This window comes from Scyliorhinus canicula, chromosome 23, assembly GCF_902713615.1.
Source record: "Scyliorhinus canicula chromosome 23, sScyCan1.1, whole genome shotgun sequence".
In the NCBI taxonomy this organism is placed as follows: domain Eukaryota; kingdom Metazoa; phylum Chordata; class Chondrichthyes; order Carcharhiniformes; family Scyliorhinidae; genus Scyliorhinus; species Scyliorhinus canicula.
Genome location: NC_052168.1, coordinates 1,949,503 through 1,975,000, shown reverse-complemented (window position 1 = coordinate 1,975,000; position 25,498 = coordinate 1,949,503). Strand labels below are relative to the sequence as shown.

The 25,498-nt window shown below is 51.9% G+C and overlaps 2 protein-coding genes across 2 annotated transcripts in view; one reads left to right on the top strand and one right to left on the bottom strand.

Annotated features, from left to right (window-relative positions):
• ddx47 (DEAD (Asp-Glu-Ala-Asp) box polypeptide 47) overlaps nt 1-17,002 on the bottom strand; it is a 24,394-nt gene extending 7,392 nt beyond the window's left edge. The window contains exons 1-9 of the mRNA XM_038783954.1: nt 16,906-17,002; nt 15,876-15,969; nt 14,569-14,757; nt 13,822-13,893; nt 5,006-5,124; nt 2,592-2,663; nt 1,914-2,030; nt 118-264; nt 1-30 (exon numbers count right to left, since the gene is read on the bottom strand). Of these exons, the coding sequence (XP_038639882.1) occupies nt 1-30; nt 118-264; nt 1,914-2,030; nt 2,592-2,663; nt 5,006-5,124; nt 13,822-13,893; nt 14,569-14,757; nt 15,876-15,969; nt 16,906-16,956 (891 nt within the window). The 5' untranslated portion in view covers nt 16,957-17,002. The remainder of the gene's footprint in view (nt 31-117; nt 265-1,913; nt 2,031-2,591; nt 2,664-5,005; nt 5,125-13,821; nt 13,894-14,568; nt 14,758-15,875; nt 15,970-16,905) is intronic.
• A 3,762-nt stretch (nt 17,003-20,764) lies between these two features.
• Nucleotides 20,765-24,548, top strand: LOC119956530 (E3 ubiquitin-protein ligase TRIM56-like). The gene is made up of 2 exons (XM_038783819.1): nt 20,765-20,913; nt 21,563-24,548. The coding sequence occupies exon 2, from the start codon at nt 21,581-21,583 to the stop codon at nt 23,558-23,560; it is 1,980 nt and encodes a 659-aa protein (XP_038639747.1). The 5' UTR covers nt 20,765-20,913; nt 21,563-21,580; the 3' UTR covers nt 23,561-24,548.
• The last annotated feature ends 950 nt before the right edge of the window (nt 24,549-25,498 follow it).

Here is a 25,498-nt window from a genome sequence, read left to right as displayed (position 1 = left end):
GAATTTATTCAAAGCTCCCAATCGTTTGTTCTGCAATTTTAAAAAAACAAACAGGATAAGTAACAGTTTATTCATCTGGACAAAGTGTCACTCACGGTGCGAAGCTCGGCAGCCCACCTGATTCATCTGTCCATGTAAGGGAATGGCAGTGAAGCCCAGGTTACGTAGGAGCAGTGCCGTGCGCTGGGTATTATTACACGTGCTGCAGAAGATGATGAAGGAATTGCCGGCCATCTCATTGAGAATGGAAACCAGGTAACAATCCTGGAAATAGAAGCATCAAACTTTTAAACTTCAAACCCGAGAACTTCAAAACAATCGGCAGGTGAATTTCCAAACATTTATACAGTTCGTCATTACCCAGGTATACCGTGTGCCAGGCACACACTCCGCCCACTAAACTACATCCTGTTGTCATGATATTTGTGCCCGTTGTAAGTTGGTATAGAATCTTTACAGTGCAGAAGGCCATTCGGCCCATCGAGTCTGCACCAACCCTCTGAAAGGACATCCCACCCAATGCCTGTAACCCAATAACCCCTCCTAACCGGTTCGACACCAAGGGGCAATTTATCATGGCCAATCCACCTAACCTGCACATCTTTGGACTGTGGGAGGAAACCGGGGCACCCGGAGGAAACCCACGCAGACACGGGGAGAACGTGCAGACTCTGCACAGACAGTGACCCAAGCCAGGAATCGAACCCGGGTCCCTGGTGCTACGAGGCTGCAGTGCTAACCACTGTTCCACCCCAATGTCAACATTTCCCACAATTACGAGATGTATAGACAGGGTGAATAGTCAGCTTTTTCTCAGGGTGGAAGGCACAATTACAAGGGGGGGGCAGAGGCTCAAGGTGAGAGGGAGGATAGTTTAGGGGAGATGTGCGGGGAAAGTTTTGCACGCAGAGGGGGGTGGGTGCCTGGAACCCGTTGCCAGTGGAGGTGGTGGAGACAGGCACAATAGCAACATTTAAGATGCATCTCGATGGACACATGAACGGGCGGGGAATGAAGGGATAGAGACCGTTTGGTCAATAGGTAGGAGGTCTAAATAAGGAATCTGATCAGCACAGGCTTGGAGGGCCGAAGGGCCAGTTCCTGTGCTATAATATTCTTTCTTCTCTCGTAATTTTGCTGTGGGAACTGTCACGGTGTAGTTGCAGCACTGACCATGTGGTGGCGCTCTGGACCCAGTTCTGAAATTTAACTCAACTCCACCCTTGTATGAATAAAGATTCTCACATTTACCTAGGGCAGGACTGTGGGAAATATGCAAAATTCTTTCAAAAGCGTCTCAGATGTAGCTGCAAAAACATCTCATACAATTTAGGGGGGAAAGGGATTTACATTTAAAGGACCTTTGGTAACATCAGGGATACCTGCCTGAGAGAGCAGGTAGGGTTTCAATTTCATGTCTTGTTGCAATTCCGTTAGAAATTGCTAACATTTGAAAATAAATTGGAACTCCCATATCTACTGAATCAAACAAAGTGACCACTAACTGTACGGTTACACTGAAATAAACCCACACTCGCTCATACTTTAATGCTCAAGTCCTCAACTCAACCTTCCCCTTCCCACTCTGACCTCTCCCCTCTCACCCCCAGACCCACAGGAATGTCTTTGGCTACTCATCAGGCCCTTGACGGTTCCTTCACTTCCTCCGACCAAAACGTGCCACAGTTCTCAGGAATTCACTTTTATTTCCCTCAGCCCGAGGGATGATCTTTCCTGGGGTCCTTCCGCTAACCTCCAGCTAAATGACCCTCCCCCCCCTCTCTTTCAGAATCTGCCCATTGTGGACCCTCCAGCTCCTGCACTCGTGTTCAATCTCCCTGCCTCAGAGATACCCCTGGTCTTTGACTTCTTGGTCTCCAGCTGGTTTTCCATTCCCCGCAGGCTGTCATTACCTTGAATTTTGACGGGATGAACACGTAGTATTGCTGCAGCTTCTCCACAGTCTGGTACTTGGTGGAGACGGCACACTTCACAGGATCGTGCAGCGCTGCTCGCTGGAGCTTTTGTACCTGAGGGAAAGCACGGGAAATATTTCAGCTCAGCACAAAATAGCAAAGCAGCCTTCAGTCTGGTTCATTAACCTGTACAGAGATCTGTCGGTACCACAGGTCCAACGGCACTGGAATGTCTTTTTTTTACGTATAAAGTTAGAGTACCCAATTATTTTTTCCAACTAAGGGGCAATTTAGCGAGGCCAGACCACCTACCCTGCACATCTTTGGGTTGTGAGGGTGAGACCCACGCACACACGGGGAGAATGTGCAAACTCCACATAGACTGTGACCCAGAGCCAGGATCGAATCCGGGTTCTCAACGCTGTGAGGCAGCAGTGCTAACCACTGCGCCACCGTGTCTACCCTGTGAGTAATATTAACAACAAAGGTTTCCACTTGCTTATATTGGTACAAAGTCTTTTAGAGAGAGCGAGACCATTCAGAGCAATCTGAACCCTGTCTGTTCAGTTTGGGGTTCCAGACGCAACTCCTCAATCACACGGAAAACCCACTGTCCCCACACACTGACTCCGAAGCACAGCAACAGTAGAGATGTTAAAAAGCTTCTTGGCAAACCTTCTTGGTCATGGTCGCTGAAAACAGATAGGTGTTGCGTTCTCTTGGAATCACTTTGAGAATCTTATCAACCTGCAAAATAAAACATGGACCATGAAAATCAGTGCAGAGTACACAGGACCCCAGGTATACAGGACAGAGTACACAGGACCCCAGGTATACAGGACAGAGTACACAGGACCCCAGGTATACAGGACAGAGTACACAGGACCCCAGGTATACAGGACAGAGTACACAGGAGCCCAGGTATCAGAGTGCAGAGTACACAGGACCCCAGGTATCAGAGTGCAGAGTACACAGAACCCCAGGTATCAGAGTGCAGAGTACACAGGACCCCTGGTATAGAGGACAGTGTACACAGAACCCCAGGTATCAGAGTGCAGAGTACACAGGACCCCAAGTATAGAGGGCAGAGTACACAGGACACCAGGTATCAGAGTGCAGAGTACACAGGACCCCAGGGAGAGGACAGTGTACACAGGACCCCTGGTATAGAGGGCAGAGTACACAGGACCCCAGGTATAGAGTGCAGAGTACACAGGACCCCAGGTATCAGAGTGCAGAGTACACAGGACCCCAGGTATAGAGGGCAGAGTACACAGGACCCCTGGTATAGAGGGCAGTGTACACAGGACCCCAGGTATAGAGGACAGAGTACACAGGACCCCAGGTATAGAGGGCAGAGTACACAGAACCCCAGGTATCAGAGTGCAGAGTACACAGGACCCCAGGTATCAGAGGACAGAGTACACAGAACCCCAGGTATCAGAGGACAGAGTACACAGGACCCCAGGTATAGAGGGCAGTGTACACAGGACCCCAGGTATAGAGGACAGAGTACACAGGACCCCAGGTATAGAGGACAGAGTACACAGAACCCCAGGTATCAGAGGACAGAGTACACAGGACCCCAGGTATCAGAGAGCAGTATACACAGGACCCCAGATAATATCACAACTAACAAACTGTGAGAATGGTGCTGAGTGTCAGAACATTATTATATATTTGTAAATCACATATTAAACATATTTTATACACTAACGGAATGTGAATGGGAATGAAGGATTCTAACACAATAACATGGGAATATGGTCTTGGACTCGAGGCTGTTTCCTGGGCAATGGCACCATCTGGTGGCTGTTACACAAATGGCAGTTTAATTCACTCACTGCTCTGTGTGTGTGTTAGGACAGAGGTTAAACCCCTGGGCAGAGATGAGCGAATGCTGCATGTCACTGCCCTGTGGTTTGACCGTTCCTATACTTACATTGACATTCAGCTTGAAGTTGGGGATTCCCCAAAGTGGCTCACAGCCAATGAGGTACTTTGTGAAGTGTAGTCGCTGCTGGAGGAAACCTGCACAGCACGATCCCACACACAGCAAACCTTTATAGAACCAGATAATGATTTTGTGATGCCTGTTACAGAATAAACATTGTCCCAGGACACTATCTTTTTGGGGAGGGGACTTTATTTCTGGGCAGTGAATCCTAGAGAAGGTGGATATCTTTCGGGGAGGGGGGGGGGGGGGGGGGGGGGGGGGGGGGGGGGGGGGGGTGGAAGAGACACAGGGAGTTGGTTATTACCCGAGGCAGTGTCACTATCTGCAGTACCGCTCACCAGGACCCAGCCAATCGCCCTGTCAGGAGTGGACGCCCGTCTGATCCCAGCTCGTCAAAACAAAACATGAGGGGTGCGATTCTCCGCAAATGCGGCGAGTCGTAAAGGCTGCCGTGAAACTGGCTGTGTTTCACGGTAGCCTCCACGCCCCCTCCCGGGACCCGATTCTCCCCCCCCGGTCGGGGCTAGCAGCGCGGCCCCGTGAAGCACGGCATCGTGGGCTTACCGACCGTCGCTAAGCCCGCGCCAAGCGTCACGGCGGCTGACGCGCACGATGACGTCAGCCGTGCATGCGCGGGTTGGACGGCTCTAACCCGCGCATGCGTGGATGACGTCATCACGCAGACGCGTCAAAACGGCAAATGCCCCTCAGCCGCCCCGCGGACTGATCCTGCGGGGAGGCAGAAGAACAATTAGTGTGCGGGTATCGGACCCGCTGCCGGCGATCGGTGCCCACCAATCGCAGGCCCATGCCACCCTTGGCACAGCCGTAGTGGCGGCCGTGCCAATCGGTGCCATGGTTGTCCGGGACGGCACTTTGCGGCCGTTTTCACGAACGCTGAGAGCAGGTGTGATTGCGTCCGTGAAAACGGCCGTAAAGGCCTGGGAACTCGGCCCATCGGCCTGGGGAGAATCGAGTAAAAACGGCGAGCAGCGATTCGTGTCGTGGGTCGGCCGTGGGGAATAGCGGAAGGACGGGAAAAATGTCGGGAAGGCCCTCCCGCTATTCTCCAACCCGTCGTGGGCAGCGGAGAATCGCCCCCCGAGAAATCTGACCAGCGTGGCTCACACACCTCAGTTTCAAAGTCCATGTTGAGAATCCTGTCGGCCTCGTCCATCACCAAATATTTCAGCGATCGCAGGTTAAACCCCTTTGTATTCTGAAGGTGATCGATCAGGCGTCCCGGTGTGGCTGGCAGAGAGAAACAACAGTTACAGTGACAACCAATCCACTGCCCTCCCGGGTAACCAGCTTAACCTGTCCACTGCCCTCCCAGATAACCAGCTTAACCTGTCCACTGCCCTCCCAGATAACCAGGGTAACCTGTCCACTGCCCTCCCAGATAACCAGGGTAACCTGTCCACTGCCCTCCCGGGTAACCAGGTTAACCTGTCCACTGCCCTCCCAGATAACCAGGGTAACCTGTCCACTGCCCTCCTGGGTAACCAGGTTAACCTGTCCACTGCCCTCCCGGGTAACCAGGTTAACCTGTCCACTGCCCTCCCAGATAACCAGGTTAACCAGTCCACTGCCCTCCCAGATAACCAGCTTAACCTGTCCACTGCCCTCCCCGTTAACCAGCTTAACCTGTCCACTGCCCTCCCAGATAACCAGCTTAACCTGTCCACTGCCCTCCCAGATAACCAGCTTAACCTGTCCACTGCCCTCCCAGATAACCAGCTTAACCTGTCCACTGTCCTCTCAGATAACCAGCTTAACCTGTCCACTGCCCTCCCGAGTAACCAGGTTAACCTGTCCACTGCCCTCCCGGGGAACCAGCTTAACCTGTCCACTGCCCTCCCGGGTAACCAGCTTAACCTGTCCACTGCCCTCCCAGATAACCAGGCTAACCTGTCCACTGCCCTCCCGGGTAACCAGGTTAACCTGTCCACTGCCCTCCCAGATAACCAGCTTGACCTGTCCACTGCCCTCCCAGATAACCAGCTTAACCTGTCCACTGCCCTCCCGGGTAACCAGGTTAACCTGCCCACTGCCCTCCCAGATAACCAGGTTAACCTGTCCACTGCCCTCCCAGATAACCAGCTTAACCTGTCCACTGCCCTCCTGGGTAACCAGGTTAACATGTCCACTGCCCTCCCGGGTAACCAGCTTAACCTGTCCACTACCCTCCCGGGTAACCAGCTTAACTTGTCCACTGCCCTCCCGGGTAACCAGCTTAACCTGTCCACTGCCCTCTCAGATAACCAGGTTAACCTGTCCACTGCCCTCCCGGATAACCAGGTTAACCTGTCCACTGCCCTCCCGGATAACCAGGTTAACCTGTCCACTGCCCTCCCGGGTAACCAGCTTAACCTGTCCACTGTCCTCTCAGATAACCAGGTTAACCTGTCCACTGTCCTCTCAGATAACCAGGTTAACCTGTCCACTGCCCTCCCAGATAACCAGGTTAACCTGTCCACTGCCCTCCCAGATAACCAGGTTAACCTGTCCACTGCCCTCCCGGGTAACCAGCTTAACCTGTCCACTGCCCTCCCGGGTAACAAGGTTAACCTATCCACTGCCCTCCCAGATAACCAGGTTAACCAGTCTACTGCCCTCCCAGATAACCAGGTTAACCTGTCCACTGCCCTCCCGGGTAACCAGGTTAACCTGTCCACTGTCCTCTCAGATAACCAGGTTAACCTGTCCACTGCCCTCCCGGGTAACCAGCTTAACCTGTCCACTGTCCTCTCAGATAACCAGGTTAACCTGTCCACTGCCCTCCCAGATAACCAGGTTAACCTGTCCACTGCCCTCCCAGATAACCAGGTTAACCTGTCCACTGCCCTCCCGGGTAACCAGGTTAACCTGTCCACTGCCCTCCCGGGTAACCAGGTTAACCTGTCCACTGTCATCTCCGATAACCAGGTTAACCTGTCCACTGTCCTCTCCGATAACCAGGTTAACCTGTCCACTGCCCTCCCAGATAACCAGGTTAACCTGTCCACTGCCCTCCCAGATAACCAGGTTAACCTGTCCACTGCCCTCCCGGGTAACCAGGGTAACCTGTCCACTGCCCTCCCGGGTAACCAGCTTAACCTGTCCACTGCTCTCTCGGGTAACCAGGTTAACCTATCCACTGCCCTCCCAGATAACCAGGTTAACCTGTCTACTGCCCTCCCAGATAACCAGGTTAACCTGTCCACTGCCCTCCCGGGTAACCAGGTTAACCTGTCCACTGTCCTCTCAGATAACTAGGTTAACCTGTCCACTGCCCTCCTAGATAACCAGGTTAACCTGTCCACTGTCCTCTCAGATAACCAGGTTAATCTGTCCACTGCCCTCCTAAATAACCAGGTTAACCTGTCCACTGCCCTCCCAGATAACCAGGTTAACCTGTCCACTGCCCTCCCGGGTAACCAGCTTATCCTGTCCACTGCCCTCCCAGATAACCAGGTTAACCTGTCCACTGCCCTCCAGGGTAACCAGCTTAACCTGTCCACTGCCCTCCCAGATAACCAGCTTAACCTGTCCACTGTCCTCTCAGATAACCAGCTTAACCTGTCCACTGCCCTCCCGAGTAACCAGGTTAACCTGTCCACTGCCCTCCCGGGTAACCAGCTTAACCTGTCCACTGCCCTCCCGGGTAACCAGCTTAACCTGTCCACTGCCCTCCCAGATAACCAGGCTAACCTGTCCACTGCCCTCCCGGGTAACCAGGTTAACCTGTCCACTGCCCTCCCAGATAACCAGCTTAACCTGTCCACTGCCCTCCCAGATAACCAGCTTAACCTGTCCACTGCCCTCCCGGGTAACCAGGTTAACCTGCCCACTGCCCTCCCAGATAACCAGGTTAACCTGTCCACTGCCCTCCCAGATAACCAGCTTAGCCTGTCCACTGCCCTCCCGGGTAAACAGGTTAACATGTCCACTGCCCTCCCGGGTAACCAGCTTAACCTGTCCACTACCCTCCCGGGTAACCAGCTTAACTTGTCCACTGCCCTCCCGGGTAACCAGCTTAACCTGTCCACTGCCCTCTCAGATAACCAGGTTAACCTGTCCACTGCCCTCCCGGATAACCAGGTTAACCTGTCCACTGCCCTCCCGGATAACCAGGTTAACCTGTCCACTGCCCTCCCGGGTAACCAGCTTAACCTGTCCACTGTCCTCTCAGATAACCAGGTTAACCTGTCCACTGTCCTCTCAGATAACCAGGTTAACCTGTCCACTGCGCTCCCAGATAACCAGGTTAACCTGTCCACTGCCCTCCCAGATAACCAGGTTAACCTGTCCACTGCCCTCCCGGGTAACCAGCTTAACCTGTCCACTGCCCTCCCGGGTAACAAGGTTAACCTATCCACTGCCCTCCCAGATAACCAGGTTAACCAGTCTACTGCCCTCCCAGATAACCAGGTTAACCTGTCCACTGCCCTCCCGGGTAACCAGGTTAACCTGTCCAATGTCCTCTCAGATAACCAGGTTAACCTGTCCACTGCCCTCCCGGGTAACCAGCTTAACCTGTCCACTGTCCTCTCAGATAACCAGGTTAACCTGTCCACTGCCCTCCCAGATAACCAGGTTAACCTGTCCACTGCCCTCCCAGATAACCAGGTTAACCTGTCCACTGCCCTCCCGGGTAACCAGGTTAACCTGTCCACTGCCCTCCCGGGTAACCAGGTTAACCTGTCCACTGTCCTCTCCGATAACCAGGTTAACCTGTCCACTGCCCTCCTAGATAACCAGGTTAACCTGTCCACTGTCCTCTCAGATAACCAGGTTAACCTGTCCACTGCCCTCCCGGGTAACCAGCTTAACCTGTCCACTGCCCTCCCAGATAACCAGGTTAACCTGTCCACTGCCCTCCCAGATAACCAGGTTAACCTGTCCACTGCCCTCCCAGATAACCAGGTTAACCTGTCCACTGCACTCCCGGGTAACCAGGTTAACCTGTCCACTGCCCTCCCGGGTAACCAGCTTAACCTGTCCACTGCTCTCTCGGGTAACCAGGTTAACCTATCCACTGCCCTCCCAGATAACCAGGTTAACCTGTCTACTGCCCTCCCAGATAACCAGGTTAACCTGTCCACTGCCCTCCCGGGTAACCAGGTTAACCTGTCCACTGTCCTCTCAGATAACTAGGTTAACCTGTCCACTGCCCTCCTAAATAACCAGGTTAACCTGTCCACTGCCCTCCCAGATAACCAGGTTAACCTGTCCACTGCCCTCCCGGGTAACCAGCTTATCCTGTCCACTGCCCTCCCAGATAACCAGGTTAACCTGTCCACTGCCCTCCAGGGTAACCAGCTTAACCTGTCCACTGCCCTCCCGGATAACCAGCTTAACCTGTCCACTGCCCTCCCAGATAACCAGGTTAACCTGTCCACTGACCTCCTAGATAACCAGGTTAACCTGTCCACTGCCCTCCCAGATAACCAGCTTAACCTGTCCACTGCCCTCCCAGATAACCAGGTTAACCTGTCCACTGCCCTCCTGGGTAACCAGGTTAACCTGTCCACTGCCCTCCCAGATAACCAGCTTAACCTGTCCACTGCCCTCCCAGATAACCAGCTTAACCTGTCCACTGCCCTCCCGGGTAACCAGGTTAACCTGCCCACTGCCCTCCCAGATAACCAGTTTAACCTGTCCACTGACCTCCTAGATAACCAGGTTAACCTGTCCACTGCCCTCCCGGGTAACCAGGTTAACGTGTCCACTGTCCTCCCTGGTAACCAGCTTAACCTGTCCACTGCCCTCCCAGATAACTAGGTTAACCTGTCCACTGACCTCCTAGATAACCAGGTTAACCTGTCCACTGCCCACCGAGATAACTAGGTTAACCTGTCCACTGCCCTCCCTGATAACCAGGGTAACCTGTCCACTGCCCTCCCAGGTAACCAGGGTAACCTGTCCACTGCCCTCCCAGATAACCAGGGTAACCTGTCCACTGCCCTCCTGGGTAACCATAGATTACCTAAAGTGCAGAAGGAGGCCACTCAGCCCATCAAGTCTGCACTGACTCAGCTCTGACCGATGCTCTCTCTCACCCCCATACGCGCGTGCACACACACGCATGCTCTCACTCACACACACATAGAACATAGAACGATACAGCGCAGTACAGGCCCTTCGGCCCACGATGTTGCACCGACATGGGAAGTCAAAAACTAAAGGCCATCTAACCTACACTATGCCATTATCATCCATATGCTTATCCAATAAACTTTTAAATGCCCTCAATGTTGGCGAGTTCACTACTGTTGCAGGTAGGGCATTCCACGGCCTCACCACTCTTTGCGTAAAAAACCTACCTCTGATCTCTGTCCTATATCTATTACCCCTCAATTTAAGGCTATGTCCCCTCGTGCTAGCCACCTCCATCCTCGGGAGAAGGCTCTCACTGTCCACCCTATCTAACCCTCTGATCATTTGTATGCCTCGATTAAGTCACCTCTTAACCTTCTTCTCTCTAACGAAAACAACCTCAAGTCCATCAGCCTTTCCTCACAAGATTTTCCCTCCATACCAGGCAACGTCCTGGTAAATCTCCTCTGCACCCGTTCCAAAGCTTCCACGTCCTTCCTATAATGAGGCGACCAGAACTGTACGCAATACTCCAAATGCGGCCGTACCAGAGTTTTGTACAGCTGCAACATGACCTCATGGCTCCGGAACTCAATCCCTCTACCAATAAAGGCCAACACACCATAGGCCTTCCTCACAACCCTATCAACCTGGGTGGCAACTTTCAGGGATCTATGTACATGGACACCGAGATCCCTCTGCTCATCCACACTACCAAGAATTTTACCATTAGCCAAATATTCCGCATTCCTGTTGTTCTTTCCAAAGTGAATCACCTCACACTTCTCCACATTAAACTCCATTTGCCACCTCTCAGCCCAGCTCTGCAGCTTATCTATGTCCCTCTGTAACCTGCAACATCCTTCCGCACTGTCTACAACTCCACCAACTTTAGTGTCGTCTGCAAATTTACTCACCCATCCTTCTGCGCCCTCCTCTAGGTCATTTATAAAAATGACAAACAGCAACGGTCCCAGAACAGATCCTTGTGGTACGCCACTCGTAACTGAACTCCATTCTGAGCATTTCCCATCAACCACCACTCTGTCTTCTTTCAACTAGCCAATTTCTGATCCACATCTCTAAATCACCCTCAATCCCCAGCCTCCGTATTTTCTGCAATAGCCGACCGTGGGGAACCTTATCAAATGCTTTACTGAAATCCATATACACCACGTCAACTGCTCTACCCTCGTCTACCTGTTCGGTCACCTTCTCAAAGAACTCGATAAGGTTTGTGAGGCATGACCTACCCTTCACAAAACCATGCTGCCTATCCCTAATCATATTATTCCTATCTAGATGATTATAAATCGTATTTATAATCCTCCAAGACTTTACCCACAACAGACGTAAGGCTCACCGGCCTATAGTTACCGGGGTTATCTCTACTCCCCTTCTTGAACAAAGGGACCACATTTGCTATCCTCCAGTCCTCTGGCACTATTCCTGTAGCCAATGATGACATAAAAATCAAAGCCAAAGGCTCAGCAATCTCTTCCCTGGCTTCCCAGAGAATCCTAGGATAAATCCCATCAGGCCCCGCGGACTTATCTATTTTCACCTTGTCCAGAATTGCCAACACTTCTTCCCTACGCACCTGAATGCCATCTATTCTAATAGCCTGGGTCTCAGCATTCTCCTCCACAACATTATCTTTTTCTTGAGTGAATACTGACGAAAAGTATTCATTTAGTATCTCGCTTATCTCCTCAGCCTCCACACACAACTTCCCACCACTGTCCTTGACTGGCCCTACTCTTACCCTAGTCATTCTTTTATTCCTGACATACCTATAGAAAGCTTTTGGGTTTTCCTTGATCCTACCTGCCAAAGACTTCTCATGTCCCCTCCTTGCTCGTCTTAGCACTCTCTTTAGATCCTTCCTCGCTTCCTTGTAACTATCAAGCGCCCCAACTGAAACTTCACGCCTCATCTTCACATAGGCCTCCTTCTTCCTCTTAATAAGAGATTCCACTTCTTTGGTAAACCACGGTTCCCTCGCTATACCCCTTCCTCCCTGCCTGACTGGTACGTATGTACTTATCAAGAACACGCAATAGCTGTTCCTTGAACAAGCTCCACATATCCAGTGTGCCCAACCCTTGCAGCCTACTTCTCCAACCTACACATCCTAAGTCATGTCTGATGGCATCATAATTGCCCTTCCCCCAGCTATAACTCTTGCCCTGCGGGGTATACTTATCCCTTTCCATCACTAACGTAAAGGTCACCGAATTGTGGTCACTGTCTCCAAAGTGCTCACCTACCTCCAGATCTAACACATGGCCTGGATCATTACCCAAATCCAATGTGGCCTCGCCTCTTGTTGGCCTGTCAACATATTGTGTCAGGAAACCCTCCTGCACACATTGTACAAAGAACGACCCATCTAATGTACTCGAACTATATCTTTTCCAGTCAATATTTGGAAAGTTAAAGTCTCCCATAACACTACCCTGTTACTTTCGCTCTTTTCCAGAATCATCTTCGCCATCTTTTCCTCTACATCCCTAGAACTATTAGGTGGCCTATAGAAAACTCCCAACAGGGTGACCTCTCCTTTCCTGTTTCTAACCTCAGTCCATACTACCTCGGAAGAAGAGTCCCCATCTAGCATCCTTTCCGCCACCGTAATACTGTCCTTGACTAACAGCGCCACACCTCCCCCCCTTTTGCCCCCTTCTCTGAGCTTACTAAAACACCTAAACCCAGGAACCTGCAACAACCATTCCTGTCCCTGCTCTATCCATGTCTCTGAAATGGCCACAACATCGAACACGAACACACACACACGAACACACACACACACACACGAACACACACGAACACACACACACACACACACGAACACACACACGAACACACACACACACTCACACACACACATGCTCTCACTCACACACACACATGCTCTCACTCACACACACACACACGCTCTCACTCACACACACACACATGCTCTCACACACACGCATAATCACACTCACACACAGGCATGCTCTCACACACACACACGCATGCTCTCACTCACACACACACGTGCTCATGGATCCTCTTATTGGTTTTCGGGAGTCTGGTTGGTAGAGCCTTTTTAAAAAGTCTTCATCGTGAGTCACTTCACTGCTATACACTTGAACAAGAGCAGCAGCTGAATAAAGCTTGGCCCGTGAGCGAATACAAACTGAAATAATACTTAGAAATCAAATATTAAACAAAAGTCAAACACATGACAAAAGCATAAACACAAAATAAATCACTGAATACAAACAAAACGGATGAATGATTCAAGAATTCAGGAACAAAACCTGAAACACAAGGTCCTATTTTTAAGGGAATTCTTATCTCTAGTTTAACCCCTCGTTTGCATGCATTGGCTTCTAATTTTTAGCTGGACCTTCCGGTTTGTGCAAGTGGATGTCTGTTACTTAGAGGATAACTTGTAGGCAGCACGGTGGCGCAGTGGTTAGCACTGCTACCTACGGCGCCGAGATCCCAGGTTCAATCCCGGCACAGGGTCACTGTCCGTGTGGAGTTTGCACATTCTCCCCGTGTTTGCGTGGGTTTTATCCCCACAACCCAAAGATGTGCAGGCTAGGTGGATTGGCCACGCTAAATTGCCCCTTAATTGGAACAAAATGAAGTGGGTACTTTAATTTTAAAAGCAAGAGGATAACTTTTAATTCAAACATTGGACATTACTCAAGATTGACTGGTGCCTATCAAAACTAGCTCAGTGTATGCGTACCAGCCTTAGGAAATGTACTGAGTTACTATTAATGTATTTTTCCCGCTTCGCCATATTTCACTTGGCGGAGATCTAACTAAAAATTGATTAGTTGATTATACAATATTGGTAACACTCACCAATAACAACATGAGGCTTCTTGGCCAGAGCAAGACTCTGTGACATCATATCAATTCCACCGACAACGACCGCTGGAATGAAAAAGCAAATCCATTATTCGGACAGGGAGCAGCACCTTCACCCGAGCTCAACACATTCATTCAGGAGCTGAAACATTTGGGGATCTTTAGAACAGAGAAGGTGCTAATTAAACACATCTTCTTAGATTTGATTCCCTCTTTTACCAGGATACGATGCAAAGGGGTTTAACCTCTTGTATCATCACCGTCACCCACAAGCTATTTTTGTGATCTTCATACAGATGGCATCAGGTTCAGTTTGTGGTTACCTTTGGGTATAATTAATTCTAAAGCAGAGGAGTTGTTATTGAGAGAGGAGGAGCAGGCACAGTTTCTGCATTACAGGGTTCGGAGTTTATCAATTTACCCTAATTCCACACATAGTAACTTCATCACTCCAGTCAGATTTAAAATCACCATATAACCCCCCCCCCAGCACCTCAACTCCCCTCTCAATGCCCCTTCCCTCTGCCCCCCCCACACTCCCCGAACACACCCCCCCAACTCCTTCCTCCCTCCCCATATCACAACCCCACTCCCCCACCCCTCCCGACACACCCTACCTTCCCCAAACGTCCCCGTCACCTCCCCGCGCCCCAGTCACCAGCCCACCCCCCCCCCCCCCCACCGTGCCCACCCCCCCCACCCCGCACTCCGGCCCCACCGACCCCCCCACTCTTTACTCACCAGATTTCACTCCAATCGAAGATCCCAAAGCTTCGAATTGTTCAGAGATCTGAAAGGCGAGCTCACGGGTTGGGGTCAGGACGAGGGCAAAGAGTCGCTGAGGTTTCTCCAGGAGAGCCTGCAGGATGGGGAGAGCAAAGGCAGCAGTCTTTCCCGAACCTGTCTCAGCCAGGCCGATAATGTCCCGCCCTGAAAGGGAAGGCAACAAAGTTAAACGAGGTTGGCCGCAGACACAGCCGCGAGCTTTACACAGTCTCTACTGCCACTAACTCCCCATAGGTGGGTCGCATTTCCCCACCGCAGAGCGAATTGCAAATGCAGAACTCTCTCCCACAAAACAATAGTTCAGGCTGTAGAGTCAGAAATCGATGGGAGTTAAGATGAACGATGATCTGGTCGAATGGAGGGAAACGTTCAAGGGCTGAATGGCCTCCTCCTGTTCCTCATTAGCCTAATTCCGAGATAAACAAGGAGAGATAGAGTTCCTGAACGTCAACAACACTTTTCATTCCTCAAAACAGCTCAGAGTGTTTCACAGCCGATAAAGTGCGGTCACTGCTGTCAGGCTGAAAAGGTGGCAGCCAATGGTACACAGCAAGATCCCACAACAGCAATGCGGCAGTAACCAGCTAAACATTTAAAAGATGTTGGTAGCTGGGCAGCAGGGTGGCGCAGTGGGTTAGCCCTGTGCCTCATGGCAACGAGGACCCAGGTTCGATCCCGGCTCTGGGTCACTGTCCGTGTGGAGTTTGCACATTCTCCCCGTGTCTGCGTGGGTTTCGCCCCCACAATCCAAAGATATGCAGCGTAGGTGGATTGGCCACGCTAAATTGCCCCTTAATTGCAAAAACGAAACGAAAATCACTTATTGTCACGAGTAGGCTTCAAATTAAGTTACTGTGAAAAGCCCCTAGACTCCACATTCCGGCGCCTGTTCGGGGAGGCTGGTACGGGAATTGAACCCGCGCTGCTGCCTTGTTCTGCATTACAAAGCCAGCTGTTTAGCCCACTGTACTATTGGAATGGAATAAAAATGAATTGGATGCTCTAAATTTATAACACAAAAGATGTTGTTGGTCAGGGGGTCGGTATTACCCCGAGAGCGATGAGCCCCTGGAGAGCAGCCCCTGCCTCAGGCAATGCCACCGGGTCACTAACATCCACCCAAAGAAGCAACTGTGGGTTTGAAATGTGTAAATGTTCTAACCCAGGATGGGCAGTGCCTGAGGTGGAGCGGTGCCTGGGTGGCGCTCAGGGGAAATGAACAGGAGAAAAGTGCTGGATTTGAAAGTTGTTAAATGTCTGACCTTGTAGAGCAACCGGCAAAGCTTCTGTCTGGATTCTGGTGGGTGATTTCCACCCCAGCTGTGCACAGGCCTCACACAGAACCTCAGTCACACCCTGGGAGGAAAAATACACATCACACACAGGACAGCAATTCCCGGAGTACCACCCCCAGGTACTGGCTCTGTGTGCCAGCAGCATCTCCCACCCCCAGGTATCCCTGTTCCCCCCCCCCCCCCATGTATCCGCAGTCTGCCCCCACCCCAGTATACACGCTCTCTGTCCCTCCCCCATATCCGCGCTCTGGTACCCCCAGGCTCTCTCTTTCACCCCCCCGTGCCCCTTCACCCCCCCGTGCCCCTTCACCCCCCCATGCCCCATCACAGCTCCCCCCCATGCCCCTTCAGCCCCCCGTGCCCCTTCACCCCCCCGTGCCCCTTCACCCCCCGTGCCCCTTCACCACCCTCCCGTGCCCCTTCAGCCCCCCCCGTGCCCCTTCAGCCCCCCCCGTGCTCCTTCACCACCCCCCGTGCCCCTTCACAACCCCCGTGCCCCCTCACACCCCCGTGCCCCTTCACCCCCCCGTGCCCCATCACCCCCATGCCCCTTCACCCCCCCGTGCCCCTTCACCCCCCCGTGCCCCATCACAGCCCCCCGTGCCCCTTCACCCCCCGTGCCCCTTCACCCCCCCGTGCCCCTTCACCCCCCCGTGCCCCTTCACCCTCCCCCCCCCCGTGCCCCTTCACCCTCCCCCCCCCGTGCCCCTTCACCCTCCCCCCCCCGTGCCCCTTCACCCCCCCCCTCCGTGCCCCTTCACACCACCCCCCGTGCCCCTTCACCCCCCCCCCCGTGCCCCTTCACCCCCCCCCCCGTGCCCCTTCACCCCCCCCCCCTCTGCCCCTTCACCCCCTCCCTCTCTGCCCCTTCACCCCCCCCCTCTCTGCCCCTTCACCCCCCCCTCGTGCCCCTTCACCCCCCCCTCGTGCCCCTTCACCCCCCCCCTCGTGCCCCTTCACCCCCCCCGGTGCCCCTTCACCCTCCTCCCCGGGGTACCAGCTCTCGGAAGCTTCCCGGTTTCTCGGCCTCGCTCTCCGCAGCCGCCATCTTGCTCCGGGAAGGGGGAGCGCATGTGCGGCGCGGGGTGCGCTGGGAGTTGTAGTCCTGGGAGGAGGGATTTTTGAGGGGAGGAGAGTTGAGGGAGGGGAATTGAGGGGAGGGGAGGGGGAATTGAGGGGAGGGGAGGGGGATTGAGGGAGGGGAGGGGGAATTGAGGGGAGGGGAGGGGGAATTGAGGGATGGGGAGGGGAGGGGGAATTGAGGGATGGGGAGGGGAGGGGGAATTGAGGGTTGGGGAGGGGAGGGGGAATGAGGGTTGGGGAGGGGAGGGGGAATTGAGGGATGGGGAGGGGAGGGGGAATTGAGGGATGGGGAGGGGAGGGGGAATTGAGGGATGGGGAGGGGAGGGGGAATTGAGGGATGGGGAGGGGAGGGGGAATTGAGGGTTGGGGAGGGGAGGGGGAATTGAGGGATGGGGAGGGGAGGGGATGGGGAGGGGAGGGGGATGCGGGGAGGGGAGGGGGGAATTGAGGGATGGGGAGGGGAGGGGGAATGAGGGATGGGGAGGGGAGGGGGAATTGAGGGATGGGGAGGGGGGAATTGAGGGGAGGGGAGGGGGAATTGAGGGGAGGGAAGGGGAGGGGCGATTGAGGGGAGGGGAGGGGGAATTGAGGGGAGTGGAGGGGAATTGAGGGGAGGGGAGGGGAAACAACACAGTGAGGGGAGGGGGAGGGGAAACAACACAGTGAGGGGAGGGGAGGGGGAATGGAGGGGAGGGGGAATTGAGGGGAGGGGAGGGGGAATTGAGGGGAGGGGAGGGGGAATTGAGGGGAGGGGAGGGGAGGGGAGGGGGAATTGAGGGGAGGGGAGGGGGAATTGAGGGGAGGGGGAATTGAAATGAAATGAAATGAAAATCGCTTATTGTCACGAGTAGGCTTCAATGAAGTTACTGTGAAAAGCCCCTCGTCGCCACATTCCGGGGAGGGAAGGGGGATGGAGGGGAGGGGAGGGACTGAGGGGAGGGACTGAGGGGAGGGGAGAATTAAGGGGAGGGGGGAATTGAGGGGAGGGGAGGAGGAATTGAGGGGAGAGGGATTGAGGGGAGGGGAGGGGAGGGGGAATTGAGGGGAGGGGAGGGAAGGGGGATGGAGGGGAGGGGAGGGACTGAGGGGAGGGGGGAATTAAGGGGAGGGGGGAATTGAGGGGAGGGGAGGAGGAATTGAGGGGAGGGGGATTGAGGGGAGGGGAGGGGAGGGGGAATTGAGGGGAGGGGAGGGACTGGGGATGGGAAGGGGGATTGAGGGGGTGGGAAGGGGGATAGAGGGGAGGGCGGATTGGGGGAGGGGATTTTGAGGATGGATTGAGTGGCGGGGAGGGATTTGCGGGGTGGCTGTTGGGGTTTAATTGGGGAAGTTAACAGCGGGGGTCAGAATCACTGCTGGTGTCACGACCCCCCTGGGCTGCACGCAGTCAATTCAAACCCCTCTTGACCAGAGTCACAACACAGGTGAAATAAGATTTGATTTAAAATACCCAGTGTCCTCGGCTGAGCCCAATAAACTAGTCACCAGGTTTGTAACTTTAAAACTCAAATAACCTTTTATAATATACAGTTATTATATACAAGGGGCTGGTTTAGCTCACTGAGCTAAATCGCTGGCTTTTAAAGCAGGCCAGCAGCACGGTTCGATTCTCGTACCAGCCTTCCCGGACAGGTGCCGGAATGTGGCGACTAGGGGCTTTTCACAGTAACTTCATTGAAGCCTACTCGTGACACTAAGTGATTTTCATTTCATTTCATTTCAGTATTGTAATTAAACAGGCAGAAAATGTAACTGGCTATCTATACCCCTTTCCCCCCACCTCCCCCCCTCTTTCTAACTAACCCCACTCTCTACGCACACACAACACAGAGGGAAAAGGGTGGTGGAAGGGAAACACAATATTAATAAAATAAAAGGACAAAAATCTTTGATACACTGGGATGATTTTCAACCTCTTCTATCGGGCAGGAGATACAAAAGTCTGAGAACACGCACTAACAGGTTCAAAAACAGTTTCTTCCCTGCTGTTACCAAGCTCCTAAAGGACTCTCTTATGGACTGAACTGATCTCTCCACACATCTTCTCTACTGAGTAGTACTACACCCCATATGCTTCACCCAATGCCTGTGTCTATGAATTTACATTGTGTATTTATGTATGTGCTATGGGTTTTTCATGCATGGTATGATCAGTCTGGACTGTAGACAGAACAATACTTTTCACTGTGCCTTGGTACACGTGACAATAAACCAAAATCCAAATCCAAATTTGGGAGTAGATTTTAAACAATCAGAAACACAGTTATTTTAATTGATCCATTACTTTAAAATGTTTTGAATTGCATAAAAATTAGGTAAAAAATGTCTGTTTGTGTTCACATTATGAGCATTCTCACAAATACCGGATGTTCTGCTACCTCTTTATGAAGAAACTGTCGATGGGTTTTTTTTTTTGGAAAAATATACTTCATTCATAAAATATCCAAAAGAATATTGCAAACATTTAGGGCAGCACGGTGGTGCAGTGGTTAGCACTGCTGCCTCACGGCGCCGAGGTCCCAGGTTCGATCCCGGCTCTGGGTCACTGTCCGTGTGGAGTTTGCACATTCTCCCCATGTGTCTGCGTGGGTTTCGCCCCCACAGCCCAAAGATGTGCAGGGTAGGTGGATTGGCCACGCTAAATTGCCCCTTAATTGGAAAAAAATGAATTGGGTGCTCTAAATTTAAAAAAGAATATTGCAAACATTTCGAAGTGGCTGTCAGACAAAGTCCAATAATATTCAGGTTTTCTACGCACCACCCACAGCTGCAGAATGGCTGGCAGGCCTGGTGGAGTTTCTACACCTGGAGAAGATTAAGTTCACCCTCTGAGGGTCAGAAGAGGGCTTTCACAAAGCATGGGGGCCCTTCATCAGCCTGTTCGAGGCCCAGCGATGAGGGAAAGAGGGGTAAATGGGGGGGAGAGCAGACAAGAATGCATGCAACGAGGAGATACAAAGGGGGGAGGAGATGAGGACGGAACCCAAGGGAGCCACAGGGGGGAAAAGGGGGGGTGGGGAGGGGGCAAGATGTCGCGCTCCCCGAACCCACTAGGTCAACAACAAAAGCCGCAGAGAAGAGGGGAGCTCAGCAATAGGACACTTGGGGGGAAGAGGGGGTAACCAACGAGGGGACAGGTAGGGGGCAGGGGATATGGGTAGAATCATAAAATTTACAGTGCAGAAGGAGGCCATTCGGCCTATCGAATGTACGTTAGGAAATATGTATGTAAATAAGAAACTGTACAACATGTAAATACCAGACACAACATTCGTTAATAACAATAATAATCTTTATTAGTGTAACAAGTAGGCTTACATTAACACTGCAATGAAGTTACAGTGAAAATCCCCTAGTTGCCACACTCCGGCGCCTGTTCGGGTAGACAGAGGGAGAAGTCAGAATGTCCAATTCACCCATCAGCACGTCTTTCTGGACTTGTGGGAGGAAACCGGAGCACCCGGAGGAAACCCACGCAGACATGGGGAGAACGTGCAGACTCCGCACAGACAGTGACCCAAACCGGGAATCGAAGCCGGGACCCTGGAGCTGTGAAGCAACAGTGTTAACCCACTGTGGCACCCATAAAAAAAAGTATCCATCTGTAAAATTGAAAAACGCCAATAAAAACATTTCTTTTCAAAACACAAAGGAACATTTCTTGCAAAAGGTGCAATGATACTTAAGTTGTCTGCACAGCTCAATTTGCAACTTGAGTTGCTTCAACGCAATTGGAATATTCAGCGAGGAAACGCCCTGGGATGGGAGGTCTGCGACGAGCAAGGGGTTAATCTTTCAGTTTCAGTAAATACAGACGTCAGGGAGGTGTGGCTGAGAGCTGCCCATCCTCCCAATGGTGATAACAGGGACACGGAATTAGGCTGGGAGAGCAGAGAGGTGCCCGGAACCCCCAGCCTGCCAGGTAAGTGTGTGGGAGGGGATCAGAGATGCTCAAAGCTGCACAGACTCTGCCCCTGTCTGCACAAACCCCCCCTGGGCAAGGCATTCATTCTTCCAGCTGCTTCCTCTTGTGTTGGGGGGTAAATTGGGGGGTGTTGCATTGCACAGGAATCTGGGACAGATTGGGGAGGGGAGGGGAGCCCCCACTCTGAGCTACAGCCTGGCTCTGGGTCCCAGGCTCCCAGCTCCTGATCTGCTCCCAGTTTGGGCTCAGTGCCAGGGGGGATGGGAGTTTACAGTGAGGCCGAGGATTCAATGTGCACCTTCCGCTTCTTTGTTTGTGCGATCGGCGAGAGGGAGTTGAGTGAGTTTCAGACCCCAGGGACTGCAATGCAAATCCTTCAACTCAGCATCTCAGGGAATTGTATCAAAAGGGGCTCCCCTACCCCCTCCTCCAGCTGTATTAACACCCCCCCCCCCCTTCCCTCTCTCGCCACCAGTTTACTTTCAGTTTCTATTCAGCAAATTCCTGGTCAACAATGCCTAAAGTTTCGTTTCTTGCACGTGGCACCTTCTGAGCTCAGTCTGATTCTCCCAAATCGCAAATAACAAGTCAATTATCTGCAGGGGTGAATGTCTGACCGTGTGGTTTCTATTCTGCTCTCTTCCAGATTTTGTGTGGGCACACCATGGCGGCCGCAGCGAACATCGCTGATAAAATCCAAAATGATTTTCTGAATTGTAAGATCTGCCTTAATACGTTTAAGCAACCCAAGATGTTGCCGTGCCTCCACACGTACTGCCAGGAGTGCCTGGAGAACCTTACCCGGGATGGCCAGAGGATACGGTGCCCTGAATGCCGGAAGGTTGTCAATCTGAGTGGTGGGGTCAGCGAGCTGCAGACCAACTTCCACATCAATGGTCTCCTGGATATTTTCCAAAGCGCACAGACGGCGGAGGTGACTTGTGACCTGTGTCCGGCGGAACAGAGGAAGAAGAATTCCGCCGTGGTCAAGTGTGCCGGCTGTTCTGGTCACATGTGCCAGACGTGTGGGGTCAAGCATCGGTCTGCCCACCCAAGCCACGTGCTGGTGAACCTGGCTGGTGCCAGCCTTGGCGAATCTGACGCTGAGCGGCTGGTGAAGCAGAAAATCTGCTGCCAGACCCACCCCAAAGACAAAGTCTGCTTTTACTGCAGCACCTGCGAGCGTGCGATCTGCTTCAAATGTCGCTCCCAATCCTGCAGTCGTCACAGACAACTTGGACTGGTTGAAGCGGCTGAGGACAAGAAAGCTACGGTGAGGAGTCTACTTGAGCGACTGGGGGGCGACATTCAGCTGTTGGCCCAAAGAGAAGGTGACCTGGATGAAGCAATGGACAAAATGAAAGCGGTGGAAAGCTCCATAATCTCCAATATAGAGAACGCTCTGACACAGATTCTCAACACTTTGTTCAAACAGGGAGATACCGTCAAAAAGACGGTCTCGGATCATGTCAAGAAACAGCAAGAGGCATTTGAAGCTGCCAAGTCTAAACTTCAGCTTCAGAAGGAAAAAGCACAAGGAACCAAAGAATTCTGTGCGAGGGCCGTAGCAACTTCTGATGCAAAAGCGATACTGTGCTTACCGAGCATTATGGAAGATCAGATTAGTGCATTGCAAGCATTGGGCAGCGTGGATGTAAGTAAACCCAGTCCCCAAGTAACTGTCAACAAATCAATAAAGGAGATGATATCACAAAGGAATCTTTTCAATATCACATTTGGCGAAGAACCAGCTCTTGGATTGCAGCCAAGTCCTCTTCAGAAACGGACTCAGGCAAACCCTCCACCGGCTCAACCCAGAGAATGGGTAATTCAGAAATATTACTTCGACACAAACCTCGATTCTGACTTGTATGATCCAAAGTTGACAGGTATCTGCACTTCCCACTATAGAGACATCATTATTGTGGATGAACAGAATTCAGTCCTAAAAGTATACGCGAATGATGGAGTATTTGATATGACTATCTCGTTGGATGAGGACGACGATCCATGTAGCGTTGCTGCGTGTGGCGATATTATTGCATGCTCTGTCAAACACCGCCTTCACTTCCTGGAAATGGGTGGCATATTGGTGAGAAAGCTTCTCCTCCGCGGTTCGGAGTCCACTTACCCCATTGCTGCTTATAAGGATCAATATGTGGCCGTGAGCGAAGGAACTTTATGTTCCATCTCTCTCTATGATGTTTACGGGCATGCCATTGCCAGGGTTAAGCCACAGGGCTATGATGGTATCAGATTTCTCTTCATTGCCGTTAACAGTGAAGAAGAGTTCATCGTATCGGATTGTGGGAAAAAATGTGTTGTTATTTTCAACAGGAGTGCTGAGGTGCTCACCATCATTGATGAGAGTTACGTGAATGGGCTGCAGCTTGCCCTTAACCCTTTCAGTATCTGTGTCGATAGAAATGACAATATTTATGTCACTGAACCCAGTAGGATCCTCTTATTTTCTCCAACTGGGATATTTAAGGACCAGTTGTTGAATGCTGCAGACGGCCTACACAAGCCGCGTGTCATTACAGTAGACCAGGATGACAACCTGATTGTAAGCCAGGGCAATGGTTTTGTTACAGTGTACAACCTGCATCTGGACCAATCATGGGGCTTCCAGCATTGCATTTAGGATGAACGTGCACCACACTATGCAGATAAAAACATCTGTATTGACCGAGTCAGGTGATAAAGCACCTGCCTCTATGATCCAACCTCTGTAAATAAACATGGCGGGGGGGGCAGCACGGTGGCACAGCGGTTAGCACTGCTGCCTCACGGCGCCGAGGTCCCAGGTTCGATCCCAGCTCTGGGTCACTGTCCGTGTGGAGTTTGCACATTCTCCCCGTGTTTGTGTGGATTTCGCCCCCCCACAACCCAAAAAATGTGCAGGCTAGGTGGATTGGCCACGCTAAATTGACCCTTAATTGGAAAAATAATTGGGTACTCTAAATTTATTAAAAAATAAATAAAACTAAACATGGCGGGGAGGGGTTGAAGAAATTAAATACCGCCCCACCGGAAGTGCGTTTGGTGGTGGGGAGGGTATTTAATCAGGCAGGAAGGGCTGGCAGTAAGGCAGCCTTCCCAAGCCGGCGTAACTAAGGCCCTTAAGTAGCCGGCCGAAAACTAGCCCCTCAGCCCTTTCTGTTGACTCACCCTCACACGTGATCCCCTTCCCACTGACCTGGGATCGGGGGCTGATCCTGGACCTGTTGCTGCAGTAGCTTCAATTCTCCTTTATTATGGAGCAGCTCACAGAATCACAGGAAATACAGCACAGAAGAGGCCCTTCGGCCCATCGAGTCTGCAGCGAAGCATGAAAAACTCCTGACCTGCCTGCCAAGCCCTCCAGGCTTGGAGGGCCGAAGGGCCTGTTCCTTTGCTGTATTGTTCTTTGTTCTAATCCCATTTGTCAGCACTTGGCCCATAGCCTTGTATGTTAAGATGTTCCAAGTGCTCATCCAGGTAATTTTTAACTGATGTGAGGCAGCCCGCTTCTACCACCCTCCCAGGCAGTGCGTTCCAAACCTCTGGGTAAAAAACTTTTTCCTCAAAATCCCCCTAAACCTCCTGCCCCTCACCTTGAACCTGTGTCCTCCTCGTAACTGACCCTTCAACTAAGGGGAACAGCTGATCCTTATCCACCCTGCCCACGCCCCTCATAATCCTGTCCACCTCGATCAGGTCGCCCCTCAGTCTTCTCTGCTCCAGAGAAAACAACCCAAGCCTATCCAACTTCTTTATAAATCTGCCATGTGGGACCTTGTCAAAGGCTTTGCTGAAATCCGTGTAAACTACATCAACTACACTACCCTCATCTATACACCTGGTCGCATGCTCAAAAAATTCAATCAAATTTGTTCGGCGTGACCTCCCTCTGACAAAGCCACGCTGACTATTCCTGATCAAACCTTGCCTCTCCAAGTGGAGACAGATTCTGTCCTTCTGATAGATTCCCTATCACTGACCATAAGACATAGGAGCAGAATTAGGCCATTCGGCCTATCTCAATCATGGCTGATATTTTTCTCGGCCGCATTCTCCTGCCTTCTCCCCATAACCCCTGACCCCCTTATTGATCAACAACCTATCTATCTCAGTCTTAAAGACACTCAGTGATTTGGCCTCCACAGCCTTCTGCGGCAAAGAGTTCCACAGATTCACCACCCTCTGGCTGAAGAAATTCCTCCTCATCCCTGTTTTAGTCTGAGATGGTGTCCTCTGGTTCCAGTTTTTCCTACAAGTGGAAACATCCTCTCCACGTCCACTCTATCCAGGCCTCGCAGTATCCTGTAAGTTTCAATAAGATTCCCCCCTCATCCTTCTAAACTCCAACGAGTACAGACCCAGAATCCTCAACCGCTCCTCATACGACAAGCTCTTCATTCCAGGGATCATTCTCGCGAACCTCCTGTTTGGTGAGCACGACGTTGGTGTTTGATGGCAGTGATGCTGGGGACAGTGTTTGATGGTGGATATAAATAGTTTACTCTTCGTTTTGGCTGTGAGCCAAGGCTCAGACAAGCGTATGATTTTATTGACCAATGGGATTGCAGGGAAAGATCGT